At 45.0% G+C, this 26,815-nt stretch overlaps 1 protein-coding gene across 1 annotated transcript; it reads left to right on the top strand.

The window, feature by feature from the left end:
* Positions 1-12,453: 12,453 nt before the first annotated feature.
* Positions 12,454-16,909, top strand: Pja1 (praja ring finger ubiquitin ligase 1). The gene is made up of 2 exons (XM_010632174.3): positions 12,454-12,593; positions 14,704-16,909. The coding sequence occupies exon 2, from the start codon at positions 14,771-14,773 to the stop codon at positions 16,547-16,549; it is 1,779 nt and encodes a 592-aa protein (XP_010630476.1). The 5' UTR covers positions 12,454-12,593; positions 14,704-14,770; the 3' UTR covers positions 16,550-16,909.
* The last annotated feature ends 9,906 nt before the right edge of the window (positions 16,910-26,815 follow it).

Below are 26,815 nucleotides of genomic sequence, written 5' to 3'. Positions count from 1 at the left end.
GTGTGTGTGTGTGTGTGTGTGTGTGTGTGTGTGTGTGTGTTAGGGGCAGGTATGAAAATTAGTGAAGCTGGAGTGAGACTATTCCTTAAATCCAATTATATATTTTTGATATTTTTTTGTTTTGTTTTTTGAGACAGGGTCTCACTATGTAGTTGAGACTGACCTGGAACTCACTATGTAGCCCAGGCTCGTCTTGAAACTCACAGCGATCCTCCTGCCTCAGCCTCCCGAGTGCTGGGATTACAGGCGTGCGCCACCACGCCCGGCTTATTTTTGATTTTTTAGTGTATTGCCTATTAGAAATAATTTCTTGAAGTGCTAGAGATGGGACCCAGGACCCTGTGTGCACGGTAGAAGAGTTTTACCATTGAGCTACTCCTTGATCCCAGAAACAATCATTTTCAAGGCCAAAGTTACTTAGTTAATAAAATGAGCAGGATGGTTTATGGTAATGTGGGAGCTGCTGAGAATGGCTCCCTCAGCCTCGGGGATTGTGTAACCACATATAAGAGGAGCCTTTGCCATGATAAGGGATGGGCGAAGACAGCAGATTTCAGGTAGGGCACCGTGTGATCAGTTTAGGACAGGTTGAATGTTAAATGCTGTGATTATGAGATGGTGCTTTGAAGGAGGGCGGCTGGGAATTCAGAAGAGAGAAGTGGGCCAGCAGCTGGAGAAGGAAACGGAGTCCAGAAAGGTAGTTGGTTTGTTGGCTTCAGTAAGAGGCAGTTAAAAGCCCTCATTGGGAAAGAGCCAGCTGTAGAAGCAAGTCTCACTGGCCTTGAGGCATGTTATGCTTATTGATCTCATTTCAGAGTTGATGAAAGTGAGGCTTGGGAAGGCCCAAGACCAGAGCTAGCATGTGGCAGAATCAAAACCAAAACCAGAAGCCACACCTCCTGACTCTCAGATCAGTGGAGGCCTGAGGGTGCTGGCCTAGAGCCACATAGGGTGGGAGAGGGGCTTAATGGATCCACCAGGTCTAGAGATACCTGTGCATTCTGAAAATCTCTCAAGAGCAATTGCTCTCCTCTGGAGTTGATTTTGCCTCCTGGGCAACATTTGGCAATATCTGGAAATTTTGGTTGTCATAATTTAGGGTGAGGGATGTGGCCCTGTTACCTAATAAGTAAAAGCCAGGGATGCTGCTAAACACTCCCACCATTCCCCTAGCAGTGCACGGGACAGACCTGGAGTCAAAGAAGTGTTTGGTCCAAGTTGGGAAACCTTGCAGCAGAGGCCTCACAGAGCCGGGTGGTTTACCTTCCCTACAAAGGCAAATCTCTTCATTGTTTCAATCCTCTTTGACTTCTGTGATTTGTATACTTTGTACAGCATTCAGACAATGTGGATGTGTTGAAAGTATTAAGCAAAAGCTAAGCCCCCTCCCTCCTCTAGACTCAGCCAGAGCTCAGGGTTACTGTAACATTCAGTGAACAGGTTGTAACAGTTAGTGAACCAGTTGAACTCTGCAAGCAGAAAATAACTTACATTCTGTCTCTCTTGTTTTTTCCTACACGCACAATGTCTCTGGGACCTCTTTCTTCACTGCTTCTTGGATGTAATCTGAAGAGCTACAACCTTTTTAGAATTACAACCTTTGAGAGAATTAAACAAAATCCTTCAATTACCTTCAGGAATTAATGTGTCCAGCCCATTGGAACAGGCAAAACCCCAAACTTCACTAAAAGTGAATGCTTTCCCCTGTCCTCCCTGGGGGCCTGTTGGGCTGAGAAACAGGTGGTTAGGAGTGTGGTCCGTGTCTTGTCTCTTGTCCTGCCCTGCGGGTGGCAGAGTTAAGTGTAGTATGCGGGTGCTGTGATATATTTAGCCAGTTCCCTATTGATATACATTGACGTGCTTTCCACTTTTCCTTCTTTCAATGTTGTGACATCCTTGTACATGTGCCTATCTGCACACAGTTGTGAAATTAGTTCTCTCTCTCTCTCTCTCTCCTTGGGATTGAACTCAAGGGCTTCACACTGAGATGCACCCCCACACACATACTTTTTTGTGGTACTGGGGATTGAATCCAGCGTCTTTATACCTTACCGCTGAGATATAGTCCCAGTACCTACTCCCCTTTTTGAGACAAAGTCTCATAAGATGTTAATTTGTCCTGGCTGGGTTTAAACTTTTGACTCTCTTACTTCAGCCTCCCAAAGTGCAGGGATGACAGGCATGTACCACCATGCTTGGCTAGTGAAATTATTTTTTTAGGATAAGTTCCTGTAAATCAACTTGCCATGGTAGCCATAATTTAAAATAGTGAAACAGTTCCAGATCATTCTCCTGTGCCTGCCACTTGTAGGGCCAGGCTAACATTTATTGTGGAACAAATGGGTGTTGAAAGAGCACTGGCCCAGGACGAAAGCACAGCGTCTTTCTCTAAAACTGTTCCTCCTGCTTGAACATCACCTCAATCACCTCTTGATCCTTACCCTCCCTCGCACTTCCTCAGATCCTAGATCTTAAATTGCTCTCAAATCATCCTTGTTAAAAAAAATCATGGCCTTTGCATTCATGGTGGATGCTAGAATTCAGGCCTCACCATCTCTTGCCTAGAAAAGTTCCTTGCTAGTCTCCTTAATTCCAGCTTGGCCTCCCCCATCCATTCTTGTGTCCTCCAGAGGAAGCCATCACAGGACTTGCTGTGATGTGAGTTCTCCTGCTCCTGTCTCATCTGCCACCTTCTACTTCCCTCCTCTTACCCTCCAGTCACACAGTGCTGTCCCCTTTTCTGAGGCACGGCAGGCTGCAGCTCTTTGCTCAATTGCTTCCCTCTGGCTGCAGTGTCCTCATCCCTATCCCCTTCTCTTCCTTATACCAAGCAAGATTGCTTGTTAGTTTCTGACTCTCCCATATTCCTTTCTTCCCCTTCTTTAAATGTCTGCTTCACTTAAGAGCATTGTCTCTGTTCACTAGGGGTAAGGCTCCTGAAACAGTGAAGCCATGTGTGCCTCCCACTGTAGACACTGAAGGGACATGGCCTCCCTGTTCCTAGCCCAGTCTAGCCAGGAGGCAGGTCTGGGCCTGAGCTTGGTCACAAAACACTCCCTCTGGACTTTGAATATGGAGCAAGTGCAGGAATAGAGGAAACAGACTTCATCCAGATCTGTAGCATCCTGATCCATCCACTCCAGCTTCACAGCCCTTCCCCAGCCCTACCCCCAGAACTGCTTTGGCTTAGGTCTGTTTGCATGGCTGGCTTTTCACATGGCTGGATGTGAGTTCCCTGGAACCTAGCCTTGGAACCCCAGTATTCCTTTGTCTCTCAAGTTACTCAGGGATGGTTTCTGTTGCATGCAACCGATGATTTCTGATAGAAACCCCAACTCACACCTTTCTTCTTCTGTGAAACACCCCCACCCCAGTTCTGCACAAGCATACTGCTCTGCACATTTCCACCGTACCTTCTGCAAAGTCAGCAAATGGCAGCAAAAGTCAGCGGTGGTAGCTGGTGGTGGTGGGGGTCCTGTCCCTTCCACTAGGGTGAGTGCTCAGCAGACCCATCCCTGTGGGCTCTGGTCCCACTACCTCAGCACCTGGTTCACAGTCAAACACATAAGGCAGCCAATAGTTTAGGACTAAAATTAATTGGTGGCTCTTCCTGTTCCCTGTCTAGGGGCCTCAGTGATTTAATTGTCATGTCACAAAAATGATGTCAGCACCAGCCTCTATTGTGAGTCTGGCTGGGAATAACATGGGGTAATTTCTGTTCGGGTACCTTGTTCTATCTGTGCCACAGAAGATGGGGGAGGAATGAGGAGGGAAATGGAGAAGAGTAGGGGTAGGCTAGCGACTGTGGGAACAGCTCTTGTGGAAGATGGTGGAGAGCTAGATGCACATAGTTGCAATGGGAATGGAGAGGGGAAAGGCCAACTTTCAAGACTGTGAGCTGAGTGTTAGAACTGAATGGAAGACACACTTGATCCTAGTAATACTTAAAACCAAAGCTGGCCATCGGAGATGGCTTGCATCAGAAGAAGGTAGTGGGGAAGTGTGTGTCTGTGTGTGTGTGTATCTGTGTGTGTGCATGTGTGTGCATGGGGGATCAGTAGGAGAGGCTGTCCCACCATCTCCAGTATCCCCCTCCTGCTAGCAGCCATGCAGGCGGCCTTGCCTGCTTTCTAAAGAGCTTCCCTAGGCAGCAGGGGAGGGGGGCTGGCTACCCACACCACTCCACAGAGGTGAGCTGAGGAGCACCACGTTCTTCAGGCTCCCCTCCCCCAGCCACTACAGCCTACCAGGTGCCTTGTTTGTGAGGAAAGCTTTTAAAAACCCATGTGCATGGATGGTCATGCATTCATTTTTGTTCATTTAACTAATACTCACCAAGCCCGGAGCCATGCAATGGTGAGCAAAGCCTGCCATGGACTCTGCTCTCAAGAAGCTCCAGGCTGGCAGGGGAGAAGATGCGTAATCAGGCAATTAGGAACCAGTGGGAGCTGGAGGTAAGCACTGGTTGCTATGGGAACACGAGGAGAGGCCACAGCTGCTGCTCCTCTCCAAAGAGTGGTGGCAAGCAAAAAAGAGGCGCAAAGCAGGCAGACCTACTGCCAGGCCTGACTCTGCACTAGTCCAGGACAGATATCCTGGCAGCACAAAACCTGTCACCTCCCTGCCCCTCCACCTCTGTATCTAAAAAATCACAAAGGGGGAGCAAGATGCTGTATTTTGCTATCTGCCTCCCAGGAGGTCTATACTGCACAATAGCTACTAGGAATCTTCTTTAAGAAATGTTTGTTGGTTGTTACCAGGTTGCTGGACACCAGAAGTAGAGCTTTGAGCAAGATAATCAAAGCCCTTGCCCTCATAGAGCAGATAGAAATTGGGAAAGGGGAATAGATACAAAAATAACGACATGGTACAATAATTACAGTTGTAGTGAACATATGGTAGGATTAGCATAGTTAAGAAAGGAGCTGGCCTTGGGTAAGGGGCCAGGAAGACTTCCTGGAAAAGGGGCCATTTCAGCTAAGATGAGAAGAGAGAAATGGCTTGCAAAAAGGTGGGGAAACTGCCTTACAAGTATAATCAACAACCTATGTGAAGGTGTTAGAGAAAGAAGGCATCTGGTATGTGCCAGACAAGGAAAGAAAGTAGACTTAGGAGAGGGAAAGAGAGGTAGGGCACCGATCAGCCCAAACCTCTAAGCCATGATGAAGGGTTTCCCTTGACTCATATGATGTTCCCAAAGCCCCACTCCCATGTCACTCTGATTCCTGTTGCCCATCAGCACATTAAAGCAGCTGTCAGTGTCTGAGGCACAACCCAGCTCAGATGTCTGGGCTTAGAGCAGGCTCATAGAAGAAATGAGAGCTGCCAGAGTTCTTGGAGGGCATCTAGGTCCAAACTCACTGTGTAAATGGAAATACTGTGACCCAGAGAGGGGAAAAAGGCTTGTTTAGGGTCATGCTGCAAGCAGAATTATAAGGCCTGGAGCCTCTGTGGAAATCTCAAAGCAGGCTTTGCCTTCAAGGTGCCATTTTGTTTTCTCTCTCTCTCTAAGAGCAACTAGCAGTGATTCCAGCTTCTTTTCACCTTCTTTCACTTTCTCTAGTGTTCTTCTTTTCAAAAAGGCCCACTTCCTATAAGCCCTGTTTCCCACTCCTTGCCTTCTACCCTTCTCTTGTAAATGGGACCGCCAGAGGCAGGACTTGGGTCCCAGGCAGGGCTGAATTGGTGACTGAGTTGTCTTCCAAGCTTACCCTAGCTCCTGTTTCTGCCACTCCCCCAAAGTCATGTTATGTAGGCAAAGCTCTTCCTGCTGACATGGCCACAGCACTTCCCTTCCCCAGGTAGGCCTCCCATGTACACACTGGCGGAAGTTGGCACGGTCTCAGCCATCACCCAATAGGACCCCTCCATTGCCGAAATGCCATCCCTAGTGTAAAAGCCCTGGTTTCAATCTCCTTAGAGGGCAAAAAATGTCTTAACTTTGGGTACCAGGTTCTGGGTACATTTAGCTGAAACACATCCACTGGTTCACCTGACCCCTCTTATCACCAGGAGCACCCCTCAGAGAGATGTCAAGCAGGGCTGGCTCTGTAAAAGCTGAGACAAGGAATGTCCTTCAGCATCTAATATGGCTGAGGACTGAATTTGTGGACTGGAGCAGAGTTGGACCAGGTTCAGGGGTCAGTCTGTGACCAGAGTTTAAAGTTTCATTCACTTGCAAGCAACAGGGTTCAACTCTGGCTAACTTAGGCAAAAAGCCTATATTTTCAAGATATTGAAATGCTTTTCAGAATTGGTCGATACAAAGATACAAACATGACTACAGCTCCAATGTGTTCAATCACTGTGTGTGTCCTGTGGAGTTTCAAATTCCTAGTAGAGGAATCTCTGCCCAGGATCAATCAAATTAGCCAGGAAAAGGATGCAGGGTCACACATTGCCAGTGGGAATGGGAAGTCTCTAGTCTTTTGGGAAAGCAATCTGGTATGATTTATTACAATTAAAAAGAAGTTGAATGTTATGGTGGATGCCTGTGATCCTAGCAACTCATGAAAGCAAGGCAAGACGGATACTAAGGCATCTGGTGGGAGCCTTCTTACTGTATTTTAACATGGCAGAAAGTATTGAATGCTGAGATACAGCACACATGCTAGCTGGAGCCTGTCTTCCTCTCCTTCTGTAGCTACTAATGCCATCATGGGGCCCCACCCTCATGTCTTAGTCACTTTACTCATTGGGACACAATACCCAACATCTGCAACTTAAAGGAGGAGAGGTTTATTTAGTTCACATTCTGTAGAGGTTTCAGTCCACAGTTGGCTGGCTCCAAGGCAGGGCAGTATGGCAGAAGAGAAACAGTCCATGGCATGATAAGCAGGAAGCAGAGAGAGTGTAGGGAGGAGCTGGGGAGGGAAGATACACTTTTAGGCCATGCTGCCAACTATCCACTTCCTCCAACCAGACCCACTACCTAACAGGAAGTCAGCTATACAGGCCTCAATAGTCCATCTTCCAAAAGCCTCACCTATGAGTGCATGAGGCTTTGAAGGAGATTTTAGATCTAAACCATAACAACCTCATCTAATCCCAAGGCCCCACCTCCATATACCATTAACATATGAATTTGAAGATGAAGTTTCCAACTTATGAACTTTTTGTGACTCATTTGAACTGTATTGCCAACTTTCCTACCACTAAAGTGCTATCAATTTACCCCCTCCTCTTCCAATAATGTTACAAGCTGTCTGTGGCTCCACACCCTCAACCACACAGTATATTGTCAACCTATCTCATATTGCTCAGTCTCACAATTGACATATCTCATTTTCTTTTTATCAGTGAACTTGAGCATCTTCACTTGTGTTTAAGGGCCATTTGTATCTCTTTTCCCATAAAAGTATGTTGATATCCTCTTCTCATTTTCAAATTGATTTATTGGACTTATATTGATCTATAAGAGCTTTTTGTGTAATTGGAAAAGGAGCCCTTCGTGTGTGCAATTGGCAGCAAATATTTCCCCCAAGATTTCACTTGTCGGCTGCTTTACTTACAAATGTTTATTGTTTTTGTTTGCCAGAAGATTTTATTTTATGTAATTGAACCTTTCCTCTTTTTTGCTCCTGTATATTTTGCCAAACTTACAAAGGTCTTTTTCACTCCAGGATTATGAAAAACATTCTCCTAGGGTTTTAGTGCTGTTATAATTTTATATTTGCATTTAAAAACAACACCAACTAGAAGATATTTAGAACTATAAAAATATAACTGATATCTGGTTTTTGGAATATATAAAGAATTTCCAGAAATCAATAGTAACAAGCAAAACAACCCAATAAAAAATGAATAAATGATATTAACATACAATTTAGAGAAAAAGAAATCTAAATGGTCGATAAACATGAAGAGGCACTAACGTCTAGTAACTTAGGGAAAAGCAACGTCAAAGAGGAATGTTCCATCTTCGTGAGATTGGCAATAACTTAATAGTTTTAGAACCAAAAGTGGTAAAGACAATGCAAACAAATTGCAGGTGGGATTATGTGTCATATCCACTTTGGAAAACAGACTGGCAATATTTATTAAAGTTGAAATGCTCCTACACCCACCCATGCTTGCCACTTCCTGGAATTCATGCCCTGTGTAATTCTTCCCCTTGAGTGTAAGTCAGACCTAGTAACTCACTTTTAGTAAGTAAAATAGGACAAGAGCAACTTCTGATCGCTGTCTTGGATGAAATGTTAAAACAAATTCTTGCTGGGTGTGGTGGTGCATACTTGTAATCCCAGCTACTTAGAAGGTTGAGGCAAGAGAATTCCAACTTCAAGGCCAGCCTGAGTAACCTAGTGAGACCTTGTCTCAAAATAATATTGAAAATAAAAAGACTGGGATAAATCTCAGTAGTAGAGCATTTGCCTAGCATGTATGAGGTCTTGGGTTCAATCAGAATCAAAAAAATAAATAAATAACAAGAACAAAAAGAAAACAAGTTCTTGAAAATGAAGTAATGAGGATATTTGAAACATATTGTTTTAATATTCTTTACTAATGTAATGATTTGTTCAAAAATAATAGTAACAGTATTGGACAAGTGAAATGAATGAGAGAAATGCTACAGAGAACAGGAGGGAGGAAGTGGGAATACTCTGCTATAAGGTAGCTGCTCTACTCATGAAATGTCACAGTGCTATCTGAAAGTTGACTTGAATTAATTGTAAATGTATAGTGCAAGCTCTAAAGCAAGCACTATAAAAACTAAAACTATGAAGCATAATTGATATGCTTAGTGAGGTAGGAAAATGAAAGTATATAAAATGCTCAATTAAAATCAGGGAAGAAAAAGAACGGAAGACCAAAAACAAAAAAGAAAAGAAAAGAAAGACCAGAACAACACCAGTGAATGGAGAATAGCTACAGTTATGGTAGATAGTAATCTTAACTATAGTGTGTCAATAATAACTTTAAATGTGAATGGTCTGAATGAACTAATACATAGGAACTATTTGAATGGACTAAAAAACAAGCTCCAACTATATACTGTCTATATGAAACATATATATATATTTTTTTGTTTTGTTTTGTTTTGTTTTGTTTTGTTTTTGGTACCGGGGATCAAACTCAGGATCTTGTGCTTGCCAGGCAGGTGCGGTGCCACTGAGCTCCACCCCCAGCCCATATATGAAATAAACTTTAAAGACACAGGTAGATTAAAAGCAAACAGATGAAGAAAGACATACTATACTATGCTAACACCAATCAAAAGAAAAACAAAATAGCTATGTTAATTTCAGGCACAGCAGATTTTAGGACAAGGAAAACTACCAGAGATAAATAGGGACATTACTAATGATAAAAAGGGTCAATTCCTCAAGAAGACATGACAATCCTTAATGTGTATATTCCTAATAATAGTGTCAAAATACACGAGAAAAAAACTTATAGGACTAAGAGGAAGAGATGAATCCACTGTCCCCCCTCCTCCACCACCAGGGACCAAACTCAGGACCTTGCACTTACTAGGCAGCTGTGGCGTCACTGAGCTAAATCCCTGACCCTAAACCCCTTATTATACTTCGGGATTTCAACACCCCTCTATCAATAATTGACAGATCCAGCAGGCAGAAAATCAGTAAGGACATAATTGAACTGAATAGCACCATCAATCAACTGGATCTAATTGACATTTATAGACTATTTAATCCAACAGCAGCAGAATACACATTCCTTCCAAGCTCCTGTAGAACTTTCACCAAGATAGATCACATCCTGGGCTACAAAACATGCCTTAACAGATTTACAAGAACAGACATCATACAAAGTATGCTCTCAGACCACAGTAAAATTTGACTAGCAAACAACAACAAAAAATAGCTAGAAAATCCCAAAATATTTGGAGATTAAGCTTTATTTCTAAATAACACATAGGTTAAAGAAGAAGTCTCTCAAGAAAATATTTTGAAATAAATAAATATACAATTTATCAGAACTTGTGGGTTGCAGGAAAAGCAGTGCTTCGAGGGACATGTGTAGCAGTGAATGAATACATTAGAAAATAAGAAAGATCTAAAGATCAATAATCCAGGCTTTCACCCTAGAAACTAAAAAAAAAAAGAGCAAATTAACTAAAAGTAAACAGAAAAATATAATAAAATTTAGATCAGAAAAAAATGTCACTTAATACAAAACAACAGTAGAGAAAAATCAACAAAACCAAAACTAGTTTTTTTGAAAAGATCCCCAAGACCGATAAGCCTCTAGACCGGAGAGTAGACAAAATTGCTAATACCAGAAATGTCACGGATCTTTAAAGAATAATAAAAACATATTATTTAAACATAATATGTGGCTACATATTTGATAGGTAAAAGGGACAAATTCTGTGGCTTCCTGTTAATGAATAAGATATGGTAAAAGTGATGGGATATCTCTCCTGAAAGTAAGTTACAGAAAGACCAGTTGGCTTTGACCCCCCCATTAGATACTATGTTGTGAGGAGACTCAGGAAGCCTGTACATAGACCCACATGGCAAAGAATCAAAACCTGGTGTCAGTCACATAAATTGACTTAGAAGCAGATCTTGTGGGATATGGTGACACATGCCTGTAATCCCGGCACTCTTGGAGGCTGAGGCAGGAAGAGTGCATGTTTGAGCCCAACCTGCATGACTTAGGAACTTAGTAGCCCAGGCTGGTCTCGAACTCACAGTGATCCTCCTGCCTCAGCCTCCTGAGTGCTGGGATTACAGGCATGCTCCACCACGCCTGGCCTGAAATAGCTTAATTTTTGAAGGAGAGTTTGTTTGTTTCGTGTTTCAAGACAGGGTCTCCCTATGTAGTTCAGGCTGGCCTTGAACTCACTATGTAGTCTAGGCTGGCCTCAAACTTACAGTGATCCTCCGGCCTCAGCCTCTTCAGTGCTGGGATTATAGGCATGCAACATCACACCTGATGTTAGAAATATTTAAAATATTTTTATAAAAGAAAATACATTTGCTTTTTGGTTCAAAAATGAATATATACATTAGGTCAGGCTTATTTGTCATACTGTCTGATCTTCCTATATTCTTATTATTTTGCTGTCTGACCCATCTATACCATAAAAGTGTGGGTTAAGTCTTTTGTAGACTTCCTAATTTTTCTTTATATTTCTAACTGTATTTGCTTCATGTATTTTGAAATCAAATTTTTTGGCACATAAATTTCCATGATTATCATATATTTCATGGGGAGTGAAACAATTTATTTTGTTCTCTCTAATGCTTCTTACTTTGTCTTTATTTTTATCAGTATTGCTACAAGTCTCTCTCCTTTCCTCATCTTCCCTTTCTTTTTGCTCTTTCCTTCACCTCCCTCTTTCCTTTTCTTTTTCTGCTAGTATTTAACTGGCATATATTTCCTTTTCTGTTTCTGCTTTATGTGAAACTCATATAAACTTCTAAAATAGAATGCCCAATGCCAGGCATGGTGGCACATGTCTGTAATCCCAGCACTCGCGAGACTGAGGCAGAAGAATCGCTGTGAGTTCAATTCCAGCCTGGGCTACATAGTGAGTTCCAGGTCAGTCTCAACTACATAGTGAGACCCTGTCTCAAAATAAATAAATAAAGAAAGAAATAAAAATAAAATGGAATGCCCAAAATAAGAGTTTGCTTTTTAATAGATGATAGTCATAGCACATTCTGATATATTTGGATTTATTCTTGTTCTTTTGTTTTCCTTTTGTATCCTTTCTTCTTGTCCTCCCACCTCATTTTTTTGCCCTTCGCTAGATTTTTTTTCTTAGTTCCACATATTATTCCTTTAATGATTTGAAATTCATATATTTTACTTCTATTCTGTTGCTACCCTTAAACTTTTTATTCTATTACACAGTCTTTCCTATAAGAACAAAACTTTGCTGCTGTTGTGATCATAGAAACTCTTTATATTGACTGCAAATATTAGTGCATTTAAAGAGTTCTGTAAAACAGTATAAATCCAAAAGGCATTCCTATGCTGCTTTAAAATGTGGCGCAGTTACCAGAATGTAAACCCGTGTTCACGATTGTTTCTTTTGGATAAGCTTGATTTTACAATGAACAGCAACAAATTCCACAACCAACTACCAGGTCTAAAAAAAAAGAAAAAAAAAAAAGCTTACTGCAACTCTGAATAGATGGACATTTTTAATACCCCCCAGACAAACCATAAAGTATAACATAGTATGTGATACAGTACTATAATTATTCTCACACTGGAATTAATCAGAAAGGATTTGCAGATTTCGTTTTATTAAAGAAAAAATCAGAACCGAAAGGAATGTGCCTAAATGTTTAACATTTGTTATCGCTGGCCGTTTGCTATATTTTTTGCTGTCCTTTTCTGTATCCTTGACGGTTTCATCATTTAAAATGAAATAGTGCTTTCAGGCCCACCCGGACTTGGGGAGAGCGGCTACCCCGCCCCCCGCACGCGCCACATCAAGGGGGCGGGCTCCAGTGACGTCACGTTGACTTCCGCCGCCGCAGTCACTGCCCGCCCCACTGCTGTGAGCTGGGGGAGGAGCCCGAGACTCTGGAGCAGCGGCTCAGGCGGTCGTGGCGGTCTGAGGTCCGAGAGCTCTGCTCCTCAGAAGAGCGCGTGGCTGTCTCTACTGGGTAAGTGAAAGACCGTGTTTGTGGTTCATCCGTGCGCAGGCGGTGGGGCGAGTGGCGGGGCCGGGGGCGCGAGGACCTAGGGGGTGATCTGGGGAATCTCTTCGGGTTCGCCCCTCGGGAAGGGGTGGGGCGGAGGGGGAACCGGACTGCCGAGTGAGGCCAGTGGCTTCCGTCGGCCTGATGGGGGCCCAGCCTCCTTCGCTGACCCTTCGGTGCAGCGCCCCTAAGGGAATAGATTTATTGGCTGTCCGAGAGGGGAGTGTTGGTGGTCGCGGCCCTCTGCCACTTCTACCCGCCTCTCTTTTCTCCTCCCTCGGCCTCTTTGAGGAGCATCCCACCGCACCCCCCATTTTGCTGCTGTTTTGCCGAATGGTAAATGGTTAAGATTTTTAGGTAAAAATAATTTTCCCAGGAGAATTGTCAGGAAAAATAATTCTCACCGAAAAACTATGTTTACACAAGTCCTTTCTTTTGCCCCCTTCCCTGCCACAGTGATAGGAATCTTTCCTTTGAGTTGATAACATTTTCCTGACCCTTCTTAACCCCCCCTCCAGTGTTGTGTCGACATGCGCACACACACTGAAACCTTCCAGTGCAGCCCCCTCTCTGCCCCTCCATCCTTGAGGTTTCACTGGCTCCCCTCCCCCACGCATGCGCAAACATGCATACCCGCACCCTCTCACACACCCTCCAGTGCTTTTCCCCTACATACTACGCACACACATGCACACATGGCCTCAAACCCTCTCCTGCCCTCTCCTACCCTCCCCTACCCCTCACCACCTAACACATGCACACTTCTAGATCCCATCCCCTCCATCCTCTTGTGTGCTCGGGAGTGTGCGCATGTACACACACACACACACACACACGCACACACTCATACTCATACACTCATACAATCCTCCCTGCCTGCCACATAAACACATAAGGACATCCTTTTGTTGCTGGCTTCTGACACCCCACACACAGACACCCTTGTCAGATACCCTCCTGGTCTGTCTGCCATGTACATAAAAGTCCCTCCTTTGCTGGTCCCCCGCTATACACACTCACACTCATAGAAATCCTTCTCTGTGGACACTGCCCCCTTCCTGTTTGCTGTATTCACACATGCAGCCAATCTGTTTGCTGGCCCTTGTGCCATCTGCCCCATGCACACATCCCTCTCCAGTGTTGCCACCCCACCTCATGCCGCCTGCATTTGCTCACACTGCCCTTTCTTCATTTTTGCCTTCCATTTTGGCCAACACACACACACACACACACACACACACTCCTCTCCATTGCCACTGTAGCTTTCCTTGCCTCTGACGTACACATAACACAGGCTTCCCTCCATAATCCCAGCTGCCATACATACAGCTACATCTGCTCTAGCTCCCATACTTATACATTCCCCTCTCCTGAAGCCACCCCACTCATGCCTGCCATCTTTATGCTTATATCCAGAGCAGGTCTCATTCTAGCACTCATGCCCTTCCCCCTACACACATAAACATCCCTCCATTGTCCACCTGTCTCTCTCCTGACAGCATAGACACTCACGTACACACGATGATGTATATTTCCACTCTTCCAATTTGCATTTCTCCTCCAAATCTGCAAGGCTCAGCAAAACACAGACACCCCATAAAAAAACCACAGCAATCTTCCTACACTGGCACAATTCCACAGTATTTCACTCACATTCCAAGCATCCAGTCACCTTCTACCTCTCTCAGTCACATTCTCCCCCAAGTCTGGCCTTCCTGCAAACCCAGTCTTGTAATCATTTTTGCCAACATTACAAATGTGTTCCGGGTCTACACCTGACAGTCACTGAAATGCTACTCCAGGCCTTAGTATAAAGTGAAACTAGTTTAAAAGGCCCCTTATCCCTCTGTTACCTGCCTGCTGAAGTTAAAATAGATCTCCCTGCTCTTTTATTCTGCCCAATTTGACTTTCCCAGATCAAAAAGTTGTGCAGAGAGCAGGAGCCCCTGCTATATTGAAAGCCCTCCTAAGTCGGAGCCATGGGTCAGGAATCTAGCAAGCCTATATAGCCCAAACCAGGAGGGTATCAGTCTAATACAGGCAGGAGGTATGGAAGACGGCATGCTTATGTCAGTTTCAGGCCTTCTACGAGCCAGCAGGAAAGGATTGCCAGCCAGAGAAAGACAACATCCGAAGTCCCAATGCATAGATCAGCCCCCAGCCAATCCACCAAGAGGAGCCGGTCACCATTTTCCACCACTCGTCGTAGTTGGGACGACAGTGAGAGCTCAGGTACCAGCCTGAATGTTGAAAATGAGGACTATTCCAGGTATCCATCAAGAGAGTACCGGGCTTCAGGGAACAGAAGAGGAATGGCTTATGGACATGTTGATGTTTTTGGGGCAGAAGATAGTGAGGAGGAGGGGGCTGGGCCTGTTGAGCGACCACCAGTGAGAGGGAAAACTGGCAAGTTTAAGGAGGATAAGCTGTATGACATGGAAAAGGGGGCAAGGTCTTTGTCGGGGGTGCCTCCACGGTTTGCTAGTTTCAACCGCAATGTGAGAGAGGAGCTTGACAAGTTAGACCCATCCCCTGCAGCAAGACGCTCTGCTACCAGAGCTGAGTTCCTGAGGCAAAATAATGTGGCCTCTCAAAAATCTTCTGTTGAAGGCAAGGTGGCTGCCAACGGAGACAGCTTGGAGAGGGAGAGGCGGGAGCAGAATTTCCATGCACGGGCCAGCCAGGCTCCTGTGAGTGTTTGTGGTGGTGGGGAAAACTCTCCAAAGAGTGCGGAAGAACCAGTGGTGAGGCCTAAAGTCCGAAATCTGGCAAGCCCAAACTTCGTGAAACCAAAAGTATTTTTTGATACTGATGATGATGATGATATGCCGCACAGTACTTCCAGGTGGAGGGATGCTGCCAGTGCTGACGAAGGCCGCTCACATGGCCTAGCAAGAAGAGGCAGAGGTGAGAGCTCAAGTGGCTACTCTGAGCTGAAGTACCCTGAAGACAAGAGGGAAGCCAGAAATGATCAAGTGAAGCCAGAGAAGGTGCCCAGATGGCGACGAACCATGGTTGACCCTGACTTCTGGACGTACAATGATGATAACTACAAATACTTAGATGAAGACTCTGACAGTGACAAAGAATGGATTGCTGCTCTGCGCCGCAAGTATCGAAGTCGAGAGCAGCCCCTGTCATCCAGTGGTGAAAGCTGGGAGACTCTACTGGAAAAGGAAGAGCAGGAACCTCCACAAGCTAGAGTGAGTGTGAGTGCTGCTGGTGTTAGCTCTGGCCCTGGTGCCAGAGCCAGTGAGGTTGCTAGCGCTGGTGCCAGTGCAGGTGCTAGTAGCAAAGGTAGTAGCTATTTTGAGGAAGTTCAAGAACCATCACTTCAACAAGAGGAGCGGGCATCCTTGGAAGGAGAAATTCCTTGGCTCCAGTACAATGAGAATGAGAGTAGCAGTGAGGGAGATAATGATTCTGGTCATGAGTTAATGCAGCCTGGGGTATTCATGCTGGATGGAAACAACAACCTTGAAGATGATTCCAGTGTCAGTGAAGACCTCGAAGTGGATTGGAGCCTCTTTGATGGCTTTGCCGATGGGCTAGGAGTAGCTGAAGCCATCTCTTACGTGGATCCTCAGTTTCTCACTTACATGGCCCTTGAAGAGCGCCTGGCCCAGGCCATGGAGACTGCCCTTGCACATTTGGAGTCCCTTGCGGTAGATGTCGAAGTGGCCAATCCACCAGCAAACAAGGAGAGCATCGATGCTCTTCCCGAGATCCTGGTCACTGAAGATCATGGTGCGGTGGGCCAGGAGATGTGCTGTCCTATCTGCTGCAGTGAATACGTGAAGGGGGAGGTGGCGACTGAGTTACCATGCCATCACTATTTCCACAAGCCGTGCGTGTCCATCTGGCTTCAGAAGTCGGGCACCTGCCCTGTGTGCCGCTGCATGTTCCCTCCTCCACTCTAAGGACCAAGGCTGTTTACTCCTGGTCTCATTGTTGTCCCCATCTGAAAGCCACAATACTGCAGGAGCCCTCTCAAAATTAATGAAAAAAATTTGGTCAATTTAAACCTGTTGATTCCTTGTGATTATTTCTAATGTGAAATGGTTGTATATGATTGCATTAAAAAATCACTGTTGTTTAGAGGTTAGAAAGGCAAAACTAAATTTTCTAAGTGCTTCTTGAGATTGAAAGAACATACATTTTCTAACCTGAAAGTTGAAATGAGTCACATTTGTTTTCTTCAGTAGAATATGTTGCTGTTAATTGTAATGTCAAGTTTTACAGGTTAAATAGGTCCAAAAAGAAAAATCATTTTTGTTGCATGTTCTGGCTTACTGCTCCTGTAATTGCAATGCTATAAATGCTTATTAAAGTCTTTTGCTTTTACATGGTGTAACAGGATTGCTTGGTTTTGTCTGAAGTAGTTGTACCAAGTGACTTTATAATCAGTCCCTTGTATTCATATCAAAAGTGAGAGGGTGTCTTTTTTTGTTGTTTTTTTATTGTTCCCAACAGTAGAAGAGCTTTACTTTTCACTAGAAATGCTGACTCCAAAAACAACATGAGTGTATGTGTGTGATGACGTTTAAAAGTAGGAATAAAATATTTAATTGTCTACTATAGGGGAAAGGTAGAATAGAGAAAGATGAAAGAAAAAAAGAAACAATGAGATATCACAGTAAAAACATGGAACAATGGTAGGAATAAATCCAAACTGAGTGTAGGGATGAATAAGTTAGAAATCACTTTTGAGAAAATAGAAACTCTGAGAGGGAATGGGTAAAAATAAATAAAGCTCGCTGGGCGTGGTGGCGCACACCTGTAATCCCAGCACTCAGGAGGCTGAGGCACGAGGATCACTCTGAGTTCGAGACCAACCTGGGCTACATAGTGAGATCCTGTCAAAACAAACAGCAACAACAACAACAATAAATAAATAAAGCTATATGTCAATTACATACCTTAATACAATGACACACATGGGGTAGAGGAGTATACACCAGATAGAAACTTCAGGAAAATGGAGGTGCCCACCTACAGCATGAACAAGTTTTAACATGTGTCCATATTTGCTTTATATCTCTCTTCTCTCCCTTTCCCTAATAAAAAAGAATTTTCAGGCACAGGTGAAGTTCCTCACCCCACCATATTCATCATTGCCTTTCCATGGAGGTAAGCACTACCCAGAAAGTGGTATATTTACTTCTTGTCTGTCTGTAGATTTACATAGGCATGTGTGTGTATATGAGTATATCTGTACATGTGTCTGTCCATAACCCATAGACTACGTTTTAAAATGGACATAGTGGATAGATTATATGCTATCATTTTGCAACTTTATTTTTTACTCTGCATTTCTGAGACTTAGCCATTTTAATATATGTAGTTTTAACTGCCATATACAAATTATTCAGTTGTATGAATCAGCAGAGTTTCTCTATTCCTCTTTGGGTGGACATTCAGGTCCTCACAGCATTTTGTGACAGGAAACCTACTAGAAAGACAGCCCTTTTGCACACGTGTGGGTTTCTGTAAGGGTAAGTGCACATGAATGAAAGGTCTGGGTCCCAGGGTTTGAGACTCTCCACCCCAAGCAGACACTGCCAAGCTGTTTTCCCAAGTGAGTGCACTAATGTATGCTACCAACCATTTGTGAGGCCTGTTTCCTCATACCTGAAAGGCCTGGATATTGTTAGCATCCACTGTCACTGGGAATCAGTAATGTATAAATCAATACACCAATGAAACATACTGTTCTCATCAGAAAGCAACAGTTTTTTTTATTGATCACATCTAGTTTGAGATAAATGAGAAGAAATGGGAAGGCTTAAGCAGTTGGCATGTGTGTAAATTATAGCAGCCTTTTTAGAGAGCAGTTTGGGCAATAGCTATCAACAGGTAAAGTGGCCTGTGTCCTTCACCCATCTTGGATGTTTTGGTAGTATGGAATTAATGCTATTCAGCAGTTACAAGTTGTATCAAATACTAATATGAAAAGATCCCCAAGATGTAATTTTTTAAAGAGTGTGGTGTAGAAAGATATGTACAGTATTACCATAAAATAAAACCTTACAAAACTAAACGATACATGAAATGCATAAAAATATCTAGAAGGCTACTACCTAACTGGTGGCAGAGGATACCTCTGGGGAGGAATTGAGGCAAAGGAGTGAAGAAGGGCTTTTGATTTTCCACTGGAAATAATGCATTTTCTTGATTTTTTCCCAGTCACTGTATTTTCACAAATGTTAATAAAATAAGGTTGCCCTAAAGGCAAAATTTTAAAATTGTCAGCCAAGTATGGTGGTGCATGCCTATAATCCCAGCTACTTGGGAGGCCAAAACAGGATTGCAGGTTTGATCCCAGCCTGGGCAACTTAAGATGACTCAGTCTCAACATAAAATAAAAAGGCTTGTGGGCATAGCTCAGTGTTAGAGCACTTGCCTGGCAGGTGCACGGCTCTCGGTTTCATCCTCTACCACAAAAAAATTAATAAAAAAAAAAAACTCATTCTCCCATTTCCCATACAGAAACATGGGTAGAAGCCACAGTTCTATTTCTGCAACTGGTCAAGCCGATTCTATGACTTCATTCCTTACCAGCCACTCCATGTTTTCCCTTGGTCTCAGCCAGCACCTCAGCTGGTGATGGAGACTCCAACTCAGCCCTTTCAGGGCCCTTTTTGGTGGGTCATGCTGATTTGTCATGACTAGTTTCTGTGCCCTGACAGGCATCTCACCGGAGGTTTTTTAGGAGCATCCTTGGGTCCTGATCATCTTTCTCGCTGCTCCCATGGCGTAGGAGCGGTCTTACTTTCCTGTTAGTCAAAATCAATCCAGAAAAGGCACCTACCAAGTGCCTACAGACTCCTGCTAATGTTGGAAAAGCCCACCATTGCAGAGCTCAGGGCAGGGCAGCTCTGCCAGGAGACCTACAAGGCAAGTTTTAGGCCCTTGGGGTCCTCAACACCTCAGATGAACCTGGGACCCCAGATAAGGTCATCGGAAACCTGGAAAGAAGAAGTCCGAGAGCCAGGTGTTCTGAAGCAATTTGTTCCTGTGCTGCTATGGCAAGGTGACGATGACAGCAGCAGTAGCAATGGCGATGCTAAGTGTTGGGCCCAGAGCTCTAGCAGCAGGCTATGGCTGTGTCTTTGCCTGCTCGGGTCCCTTGTCCTTCCACTTTCTGATTTCCCAGTCTCCCTGACACCTCCCCACACTCCTCCCTAGCTTCCGATACAACATTTCTGATTAAGTTAACTAGAGCTGTGTTCTGTTATTTGTAACAAAGATGGCACACATGCTAGCACCGTTACACACTTTTGTGCCTATTTCTTTGTCATGTGAGATGTCCCACATAGCCAAGAGTCAGGCAAGTTCTGTTTAAAATGCAGTGGACTCATTATTGGCACCAGGAGCCATGATTCTAGAACAATAGACTTCAGGGGCCTTTAGACACAAAGTCATTTCTGAAAGTAAGTTACTTGGTATATTCATTGAAATTACCACTACAATTTGTTTCTACCTGTTGTTGCTGTTGGCATTATTTTTGGCCATGGGATAAATCACCCCAAATTTTGGTCACTAATTTGGAGCATAAACCTCTACATCTCTAACTTCCTGAGGTGCCCGGCCCAGCTGGCACCACAGCTGCACCCTCCTAAGACTTCTCTCCCTGCTTGCTCTTAGCCCTCTGTTCCTGCAAAACTGTTGCACATCTGTGACCCTGAAATGGCTTTCCCATCTCTGTCTCAATTCTATTCATACTTTCAAAAGTTCACATGGTAGCTCTTGAAAAACAACAACAAAAACAAAAACAAAAACACTTGGATACCCTCTCCCCTCCCTGTGTCTCTTGTCTTAAGTTTCTGAGATCAAGAGCTCTGCCTGAGCCATGTCTACAGCCCTGGCATACATGCTTGACAAGTGTCCGTAAACACTTCCTAGCAGGGTGACTAGATTCCTCTCCCCAGGTGGGCTTGGGTGTGCTGTGAGAACCAGCAGGATCATGGCAGCCTTGCCCAAACAGGCTCCAGCGACCCAGTCTCAGGCCCAGTCCCTGCCCAGCCTCTGGTGGCCCTGGCAGTCTTCTTTTTTTGGGGGGGGGGGTGCCGGGGATAAAACTCAGGTCCTTGTGTTTGTGAGGCAGGTGGTGGAATCACTGAGCTAAATCCCCGGCCCAGCCCTGGCATTCTTATCCCTCCCCTCTTGCCACCTTTTTTGGCCTCAACCTCAATCCCATTTTCTGTGTGTCCTGCCAAATCCCCAGTCTTTTAGAGACTTCGCAGGCCCAAGATCCGTAGAGATGAAGTGGCACCATGGGAAGACATGCTGAGTGGAGCCTCTGACTGACATAGAGTTGATAAAGCCAGTACTGGCCCACCTGGCCCCAGTCTTGGATAAGCACTGGCATGGAACAAGCCAAATCCTGGGGCCTCTGAGCCACCCCTTCCATGCCCCATTGGTGTCTGTGGCATAGTACTTTGCAATCTCTGCATGACTCCCGTGTTCCTGTTTCTTGCCTCCCAGATTCATTATCCTGGTGTGTGTGTGTGTGTGTGTGTGTGTGTGTGTGTGTGTGTGGTTTCTCAGTCCCTTACACTGGTTCAACTTCCCCATTCCCCTTTGCATTCAGTCAGTTTCACTGGCACCTTCCAGAAGGCGAGTGACAAAGAGACTGGGTTCTGAAAAGGAGTGGTGTTCTGGAATGTGTCTACTTGGTGGGAGTGGGCAGCAGGAATGTCTCCTCTACACCAGCCATAGTCCCAGCGTGGTGAGGCGCAGGGAGGGATCTGAATGTTGGTGATGATGGTGTAAAATCCCAAGCCAACCCCAGCAAGGCCCTATTCAGGTCCTCTGCTCATAAGCATTGTATGCTGCACTCTGTAGATCAGCTTGAGGGCACCAAGACAAAAGGACAGGAGACATGTTGGTGGGAGGAAGAAGAAAAACAAGACAGATATGTAGGAGGACTCCTGACAAGGTGCTGGGGATGGGGAGACTGTTTCCAGAGGCATGTGGCTGACATGAAGCCTGGGAGCCAGCCTGAAGGCAAGTAGGGACTGGGGACATGAGTGCATGGAGACTGATCTTCAGGAGCCCAGCCCAAGGCACTGCTCAGTAAGGACCGTGCTTGCATTCAGCAAATAAGCTGGAGATTTAGAGCTGACTAGTTTAGTTCAACAAATACTAATTGCGCTTCTGCCTGTGGTATGTTAAACCGGGATCTGCAAGAGATGAAAAAAGGCTCAAAGACCTCGCAGTCTAGGGTGAAAGATAGACTGGTGAAGAGAGGATTGCAGCTGGGAATGGTGGCACACATCTGCAATCTCAGCACTTGGGAGGCTGAGGCAGGAGGATTGCAGAGTTTGAGGCCAGGGCTACAGAGTAAGCTCAAGTTCAGCCTGAACTACACAGCGAGAACCTGTCTCAAGACAAAGCAAAACAAAACAAAGACAGGAGGGGGGGGCAGGAGAGAGAGAGAGCGAGAGAACTGCAATTACTTATAAAAAGCCAAGGCAAATGTAGGGTAAGCTGGGAGCAAAGATCTGGGCTGACTGAGCTAGGTAGCGGGGCTGGTCTTAGAGGGATCCAGGATGAGGCCACTCACTTCTAAATGCCAGGTGAGGAAATGGAGAGAGGGTAGGATTGGCCATGTCAATGTTCTTGTTGTTCCTGTCAATTGGCAGCATTTGTTTGAAGGGTTCCGTAGTGAAACGTATTACCATTTAAAATCCGCATGCCCTCTGATCTAGCAATTCCACTAGTAGAAATTGATCTTACATGAACAAAAGCACAAAATTGTTTGTACAAGAATATTGATTGTTGCATTGTTTGTAGTTGCAAATATGAGAAAGCATGTAAATGCCCATCACTGGGTGCCTGGCTAAATAAATTACGGCACAGCTAGCAGATGCTTGTCTAGATAGTCTTTTTGCAGCATGGGGCAGGTTCCCTGTTACTTACTGCCGTGCAAGATTATTTAAAATCAAAAAGTTACAAAAGCCAGGCATAGAATCATTGGTCCACTTATTACTATTTGTGTTTCACAAAATATGCATATATATCCATATGTAGGTATACACACAATATCCTAGAAAGATACACAAGGAATAGAAGCCAAGGTTGAGGGTGAGAATGAGCCTCGCTTTTCACTGTTTGCTTTTTTTGGCAGTATTTGGGATGGAACCCACGTCCTCATGCATGCTGGGCAATTGCTCTACCACTGAGGTGCATTCCCAGCCCCATTGTATCTTTTCCTTTTGGAATTTTTGATAATTCGATTTTTGGTTTTGCTGAGATTTTGTTGTTGTTGTTATTATTTGTTTGTTTTTTGTACCAGAGGTCGAACTCAGGACCTCATGCTTGCCAGGCAGGTGCTGTGCTACTAAGCTAAATCCCCAGCTCTCTTTGTTTTGACCTTATGCATACATGATAGAGAGAAAGGGAGGGAAGAAGGGGGGAGGGTAGAGATCTCAGGCAGTATGTTTTGTGTGTGTGTGTGTGTGTGTGTGTGTGTTCCCTGTGCTACTGGACAGACTCTCCCAGGTGACTTCCAGTAATACAGTAGAGGGTCCATTGTCATGATACAAGTGAGAAGAAGGCAGTCAGGACCCTCAGCCCCGAAGCCAAACCCTCTGGGAACCAGAAATGTCAGCCTAGGCAGGCCTTACAGCAGGGAGAGGAACCCAGCTAGGCTGACCTCTGATGAACAAGATAGTGATCTGGAACATGGACTAGCACCTATAGCAGGGTCACTAGGATCTCAGATATGCCAAATAGATCTCCACAATGTATATTGTACACAACAAAAAGAGTATCGGGAACTCTATCATCAAGTCAGCGAACAGTGATTCTCTCTCAGTGGTGGGATTACAGGTTATTTTATTTTATTTTATTTTGCATTTTGAGAGTATTTCTGAAATTGACTTCAATCAGCAGGTGAGCAGGGAGAAAAAAAAAAGAAAATTGGACTGTTGCTACAACACTGACTCAAACCTCGCAAGCCAAGATCTTATTAGGGGAAGCTGAGCAAGCCCACGTTGGCCATCCTGTTCTTGCCCTGGTCCTTCTCGGGAGTGGGAAGCTTTGCTCTCAGGCAGTGTTGCCTGGTGGAAAGACCTTGGCATGTTGAGCAAGACTTTGGTCTGAAACAGCTTTCATGCTAACTACCTTGTGAGCATTGAGCCAAGCACATGCCTTCTCTTAGTCCTGGTTTACTTACTTATAAAATGGGACAGAAGAACCTCTATCCTACAGGGTGGCTGGAATGAGCAAATGAAATACCAGACGGACAGAAGCTGCTGTAGGTGCTAAAAAGGCTTGTTGTCATCATCCTTTCTCCCAGCTCTTTTCTTTGGCTATAGCAGCAGGAGCCTAGGGCTCAGAAAAAAAAAAAAATCTTCCCCACTCCATAGTCCTCCCTGCAGTGATTTTGCAAGGCTGACTCCGGATGCCTGGTCCTGGTCTGGAGAGAAATACTTAGCAGGAGTCCAACATTCTCTTTGGAAGTGCAGTGCAGCAAGATGGGGGGAGGAGGAGGAAGCGAAATGTTTGCTATTTTTTTCTGTGCAATTGACTCTGCTGGCCGAGGCCCTTTGCTCACGGCTGTCTGGAGGCGCAGATGGTGGCTTGGCCCCTCTTGGTGAAGGGCTTGGCTTCCTGTTGAGTGTGCCTACTCTGTGCAGGTCCAGTGAAAAATGTGGGCTAGTCCAGGCCGGATGGGCTCTGGGTCTCTTCTGGCCCTTCCCAGAGACCTGGTCTGACCCCTTCTCAGGCTTCTGTGTCACGGAGTCCGTCTGGTTAAACATGGCTGCCACAGGGACTCTTCCCTCATGGCTGGGCTATGGGGAAAGAAATGACCAAGGATGGCCCCAAGTCCTTCAGGCTGGGGGTCTCACCTGGAGCTGTGTGATTTGGAAGTTTCGATGGTCTCTGTTCTCAAGTGGAAAAGTCTTAGATCACCAGATTTTCAGGCAAGCAAAGGCAGGGCTTCTGTGGCCCAGGCCCCAGGGCTTGTCTTTAAAGGCATAGGACATGTATGGGCAAATTTGATGGACTTTGAGTCCCAATCTGATACCGGTTCTTCAGAGATGGAGCTTGTCCATTGGCCATGGTCACCAGATAAGTGTCTAATTAGGGTATTAAAATATACTTTCTAGGCCTTCCCTGAATGGGAGGAATTATTTGTTCTTTCTGTTTTATCTTCTCTTTGGGCCCAAAGAGAACCATGTGGCTACTTTCTAGTCCTGAGCCCTGAGTGAGTCACCTTACCACTCTGAGCCTCAGTTCTCTCATCAGGAAAATGGGGTGTGATAACACTGTGGGATGGCTGTGGAGAGGAAATGAGGACTTAGTGCAGTGGCAGTCCATAAGAAGCACTCTCTAAAGACCACTTCCTTCCTATATTTATTAAGCACTTCCTTTTGGAGCACTGGGGAATCCTGAAATGGCTAAGACAGTCTCTGCCTTCAAACAGTCTCAAGGGATCAATTTCCCTTGGCCACTAGCCCAGGTTTGACTTTGAGCTCTGCTTCTGACCAGGAGAATTCTGGCCTGTCCCAAATACTCTGGTGATGCTTCAGGACCTATATGATGCTTAAGATTCAAGCTTTCTCTTGCTGGTCCAACCTCAGTAGCCTCCTCCAGTATCTGGAACCCAGTCAGGAGATAGTCCTCCCTGGGCAGCCTGCCAGCCTGACAAACACTTCTATATCATCTCATGGAATTTTCACAACAGCTCTACATGTCCCAGCCCTGAGTTTCATTTGCTTTGTGACCTTGGGCAAGTACCTTAACTTCTCTGTGCCTTAGTTTTTCTCATCTGTGAAATAAAAGTAGCTTTCTTTGCAGGGATCAGTTCAAGGGCTTAGAATAACACCTGACAACATATTGAGCTCTCAATCTTGTTAACTGCCATCCTTAGAAAACAGAGGCCCACCCAGAAGGAAAAATGATCTTCTTGGGATCATGCATTAGGAAACAACAGAGCTAACCTATTCCTCCAGCCTTCTTGTAACTACTGTGCCACTCTTGCTTCCCTTTCTTTGGCTGTCTGGGTTCTGTGCATGCCTACTTTTCCAGTGACAGGCATCTGCTAGCTGATCAGGAGTCTTGCAGCTTTCTTTTCCTTTTGAGATGCTGGGAATCAAATCTAGAGCCTCAGGCCTGATCACTCAGACTCCTGGATTTACCCATGTCACCTTCTTGACAGGACCATTGCAAGCATTGGCAGCCACAATAGTATGCTTTGACCCTCTGCCTCCTAGGCAGGCCTTCCTCTGGGTGTCCTTAACTCAGTTTATCATCAGGCCCTGTGGCACTGTACATATTAAATAATAAAATTAACAACACTAATAGAACACTGTGCTAGCTGATCAGTGAATTCAGTACTGAGATTAGGTCAGGTGCTATCATGACCCCACTTTCCATGTGAGAAAAGTGAGGCACAGAGAGATTAATGACTTGCCCAAGGCCACATAGCTATAAGTGGCAGAGCTAGAATCCAAATCCTGGCAGGCTAGCTCTATAATCACTGCTCCTAACCAATGTGTTACCCTTGTTCTGCTCTCCACTCTCTGGTGGGGTCCAGCAATGCCTGACATGAACCTTCTAAAGAGTGGGAACCCATTTGGGTTTGCTCAGTAGAATCCTCAGTGACTAGTGCATTGCCAAGTACACAGTAGGTGCTTACTAAATAGATGCTGAATAAATGAATGAATGAAGAAAACTAAAGTAGTGTGCAGACCATGGGGAGAGATGAGCCAGATTGGAAAGATAACCCACCAGATTGGAAGATGGATCCATTTGCGGATATGAAGTCTTGGATGACTCCCAGGGTCTTGGTTTGGTTGAGTAGATAATAAGGTCATCTACTGAGGAACCCCACAGGAGGGAGAGAACGGATAGACTGCTGGGGAGTGGAGAGCAGCTCTGACGAATCGAGTCGAAGATATGTGGAGTTTGGGGTATCTTTTGAAACAAGCAAGGGGATGAGGCTGTGGGATACCTGAAGCATGGAAGAGGGATTTGGGCCTCCTGCTCAGGCCCACCCCCCAACCTTTGGCCCAGCGGCCTTTACCTTCCTACTGGGAAGGAAAGAATCTTTGATGGTGGGAATGGGAGGGGGTGGACTGTTCTAAACCAAACAAACGCGTACACAGAGCCTGCTTGTTGCGGATCTGCTGGTCTGGCTCTGGGCACATGTAGGCTGGCTTCCAGCGAAGCCC

The sequence above is a fragment of the Fukomys damarensis genome, unplaced genomic scaffold (genome assembly GCF_012274545.1).
Source record: "Fukomys damarensis isolate Sample0158 unplaced genomic scaffold, DMR_v1.0_HiC HiC_scaffold_39, whole genome shotgun sequence".
NCBI lineage: Eukaryota > Metazoa > Chordata > Mammalia > Rodentia > Bathyergidae > Fukomys > Fukomys damarensis.
Note: the sequence above shows the minus strand (reverse complement) of the source record. Positions and strands in the feature narration are given on the sequence as shown.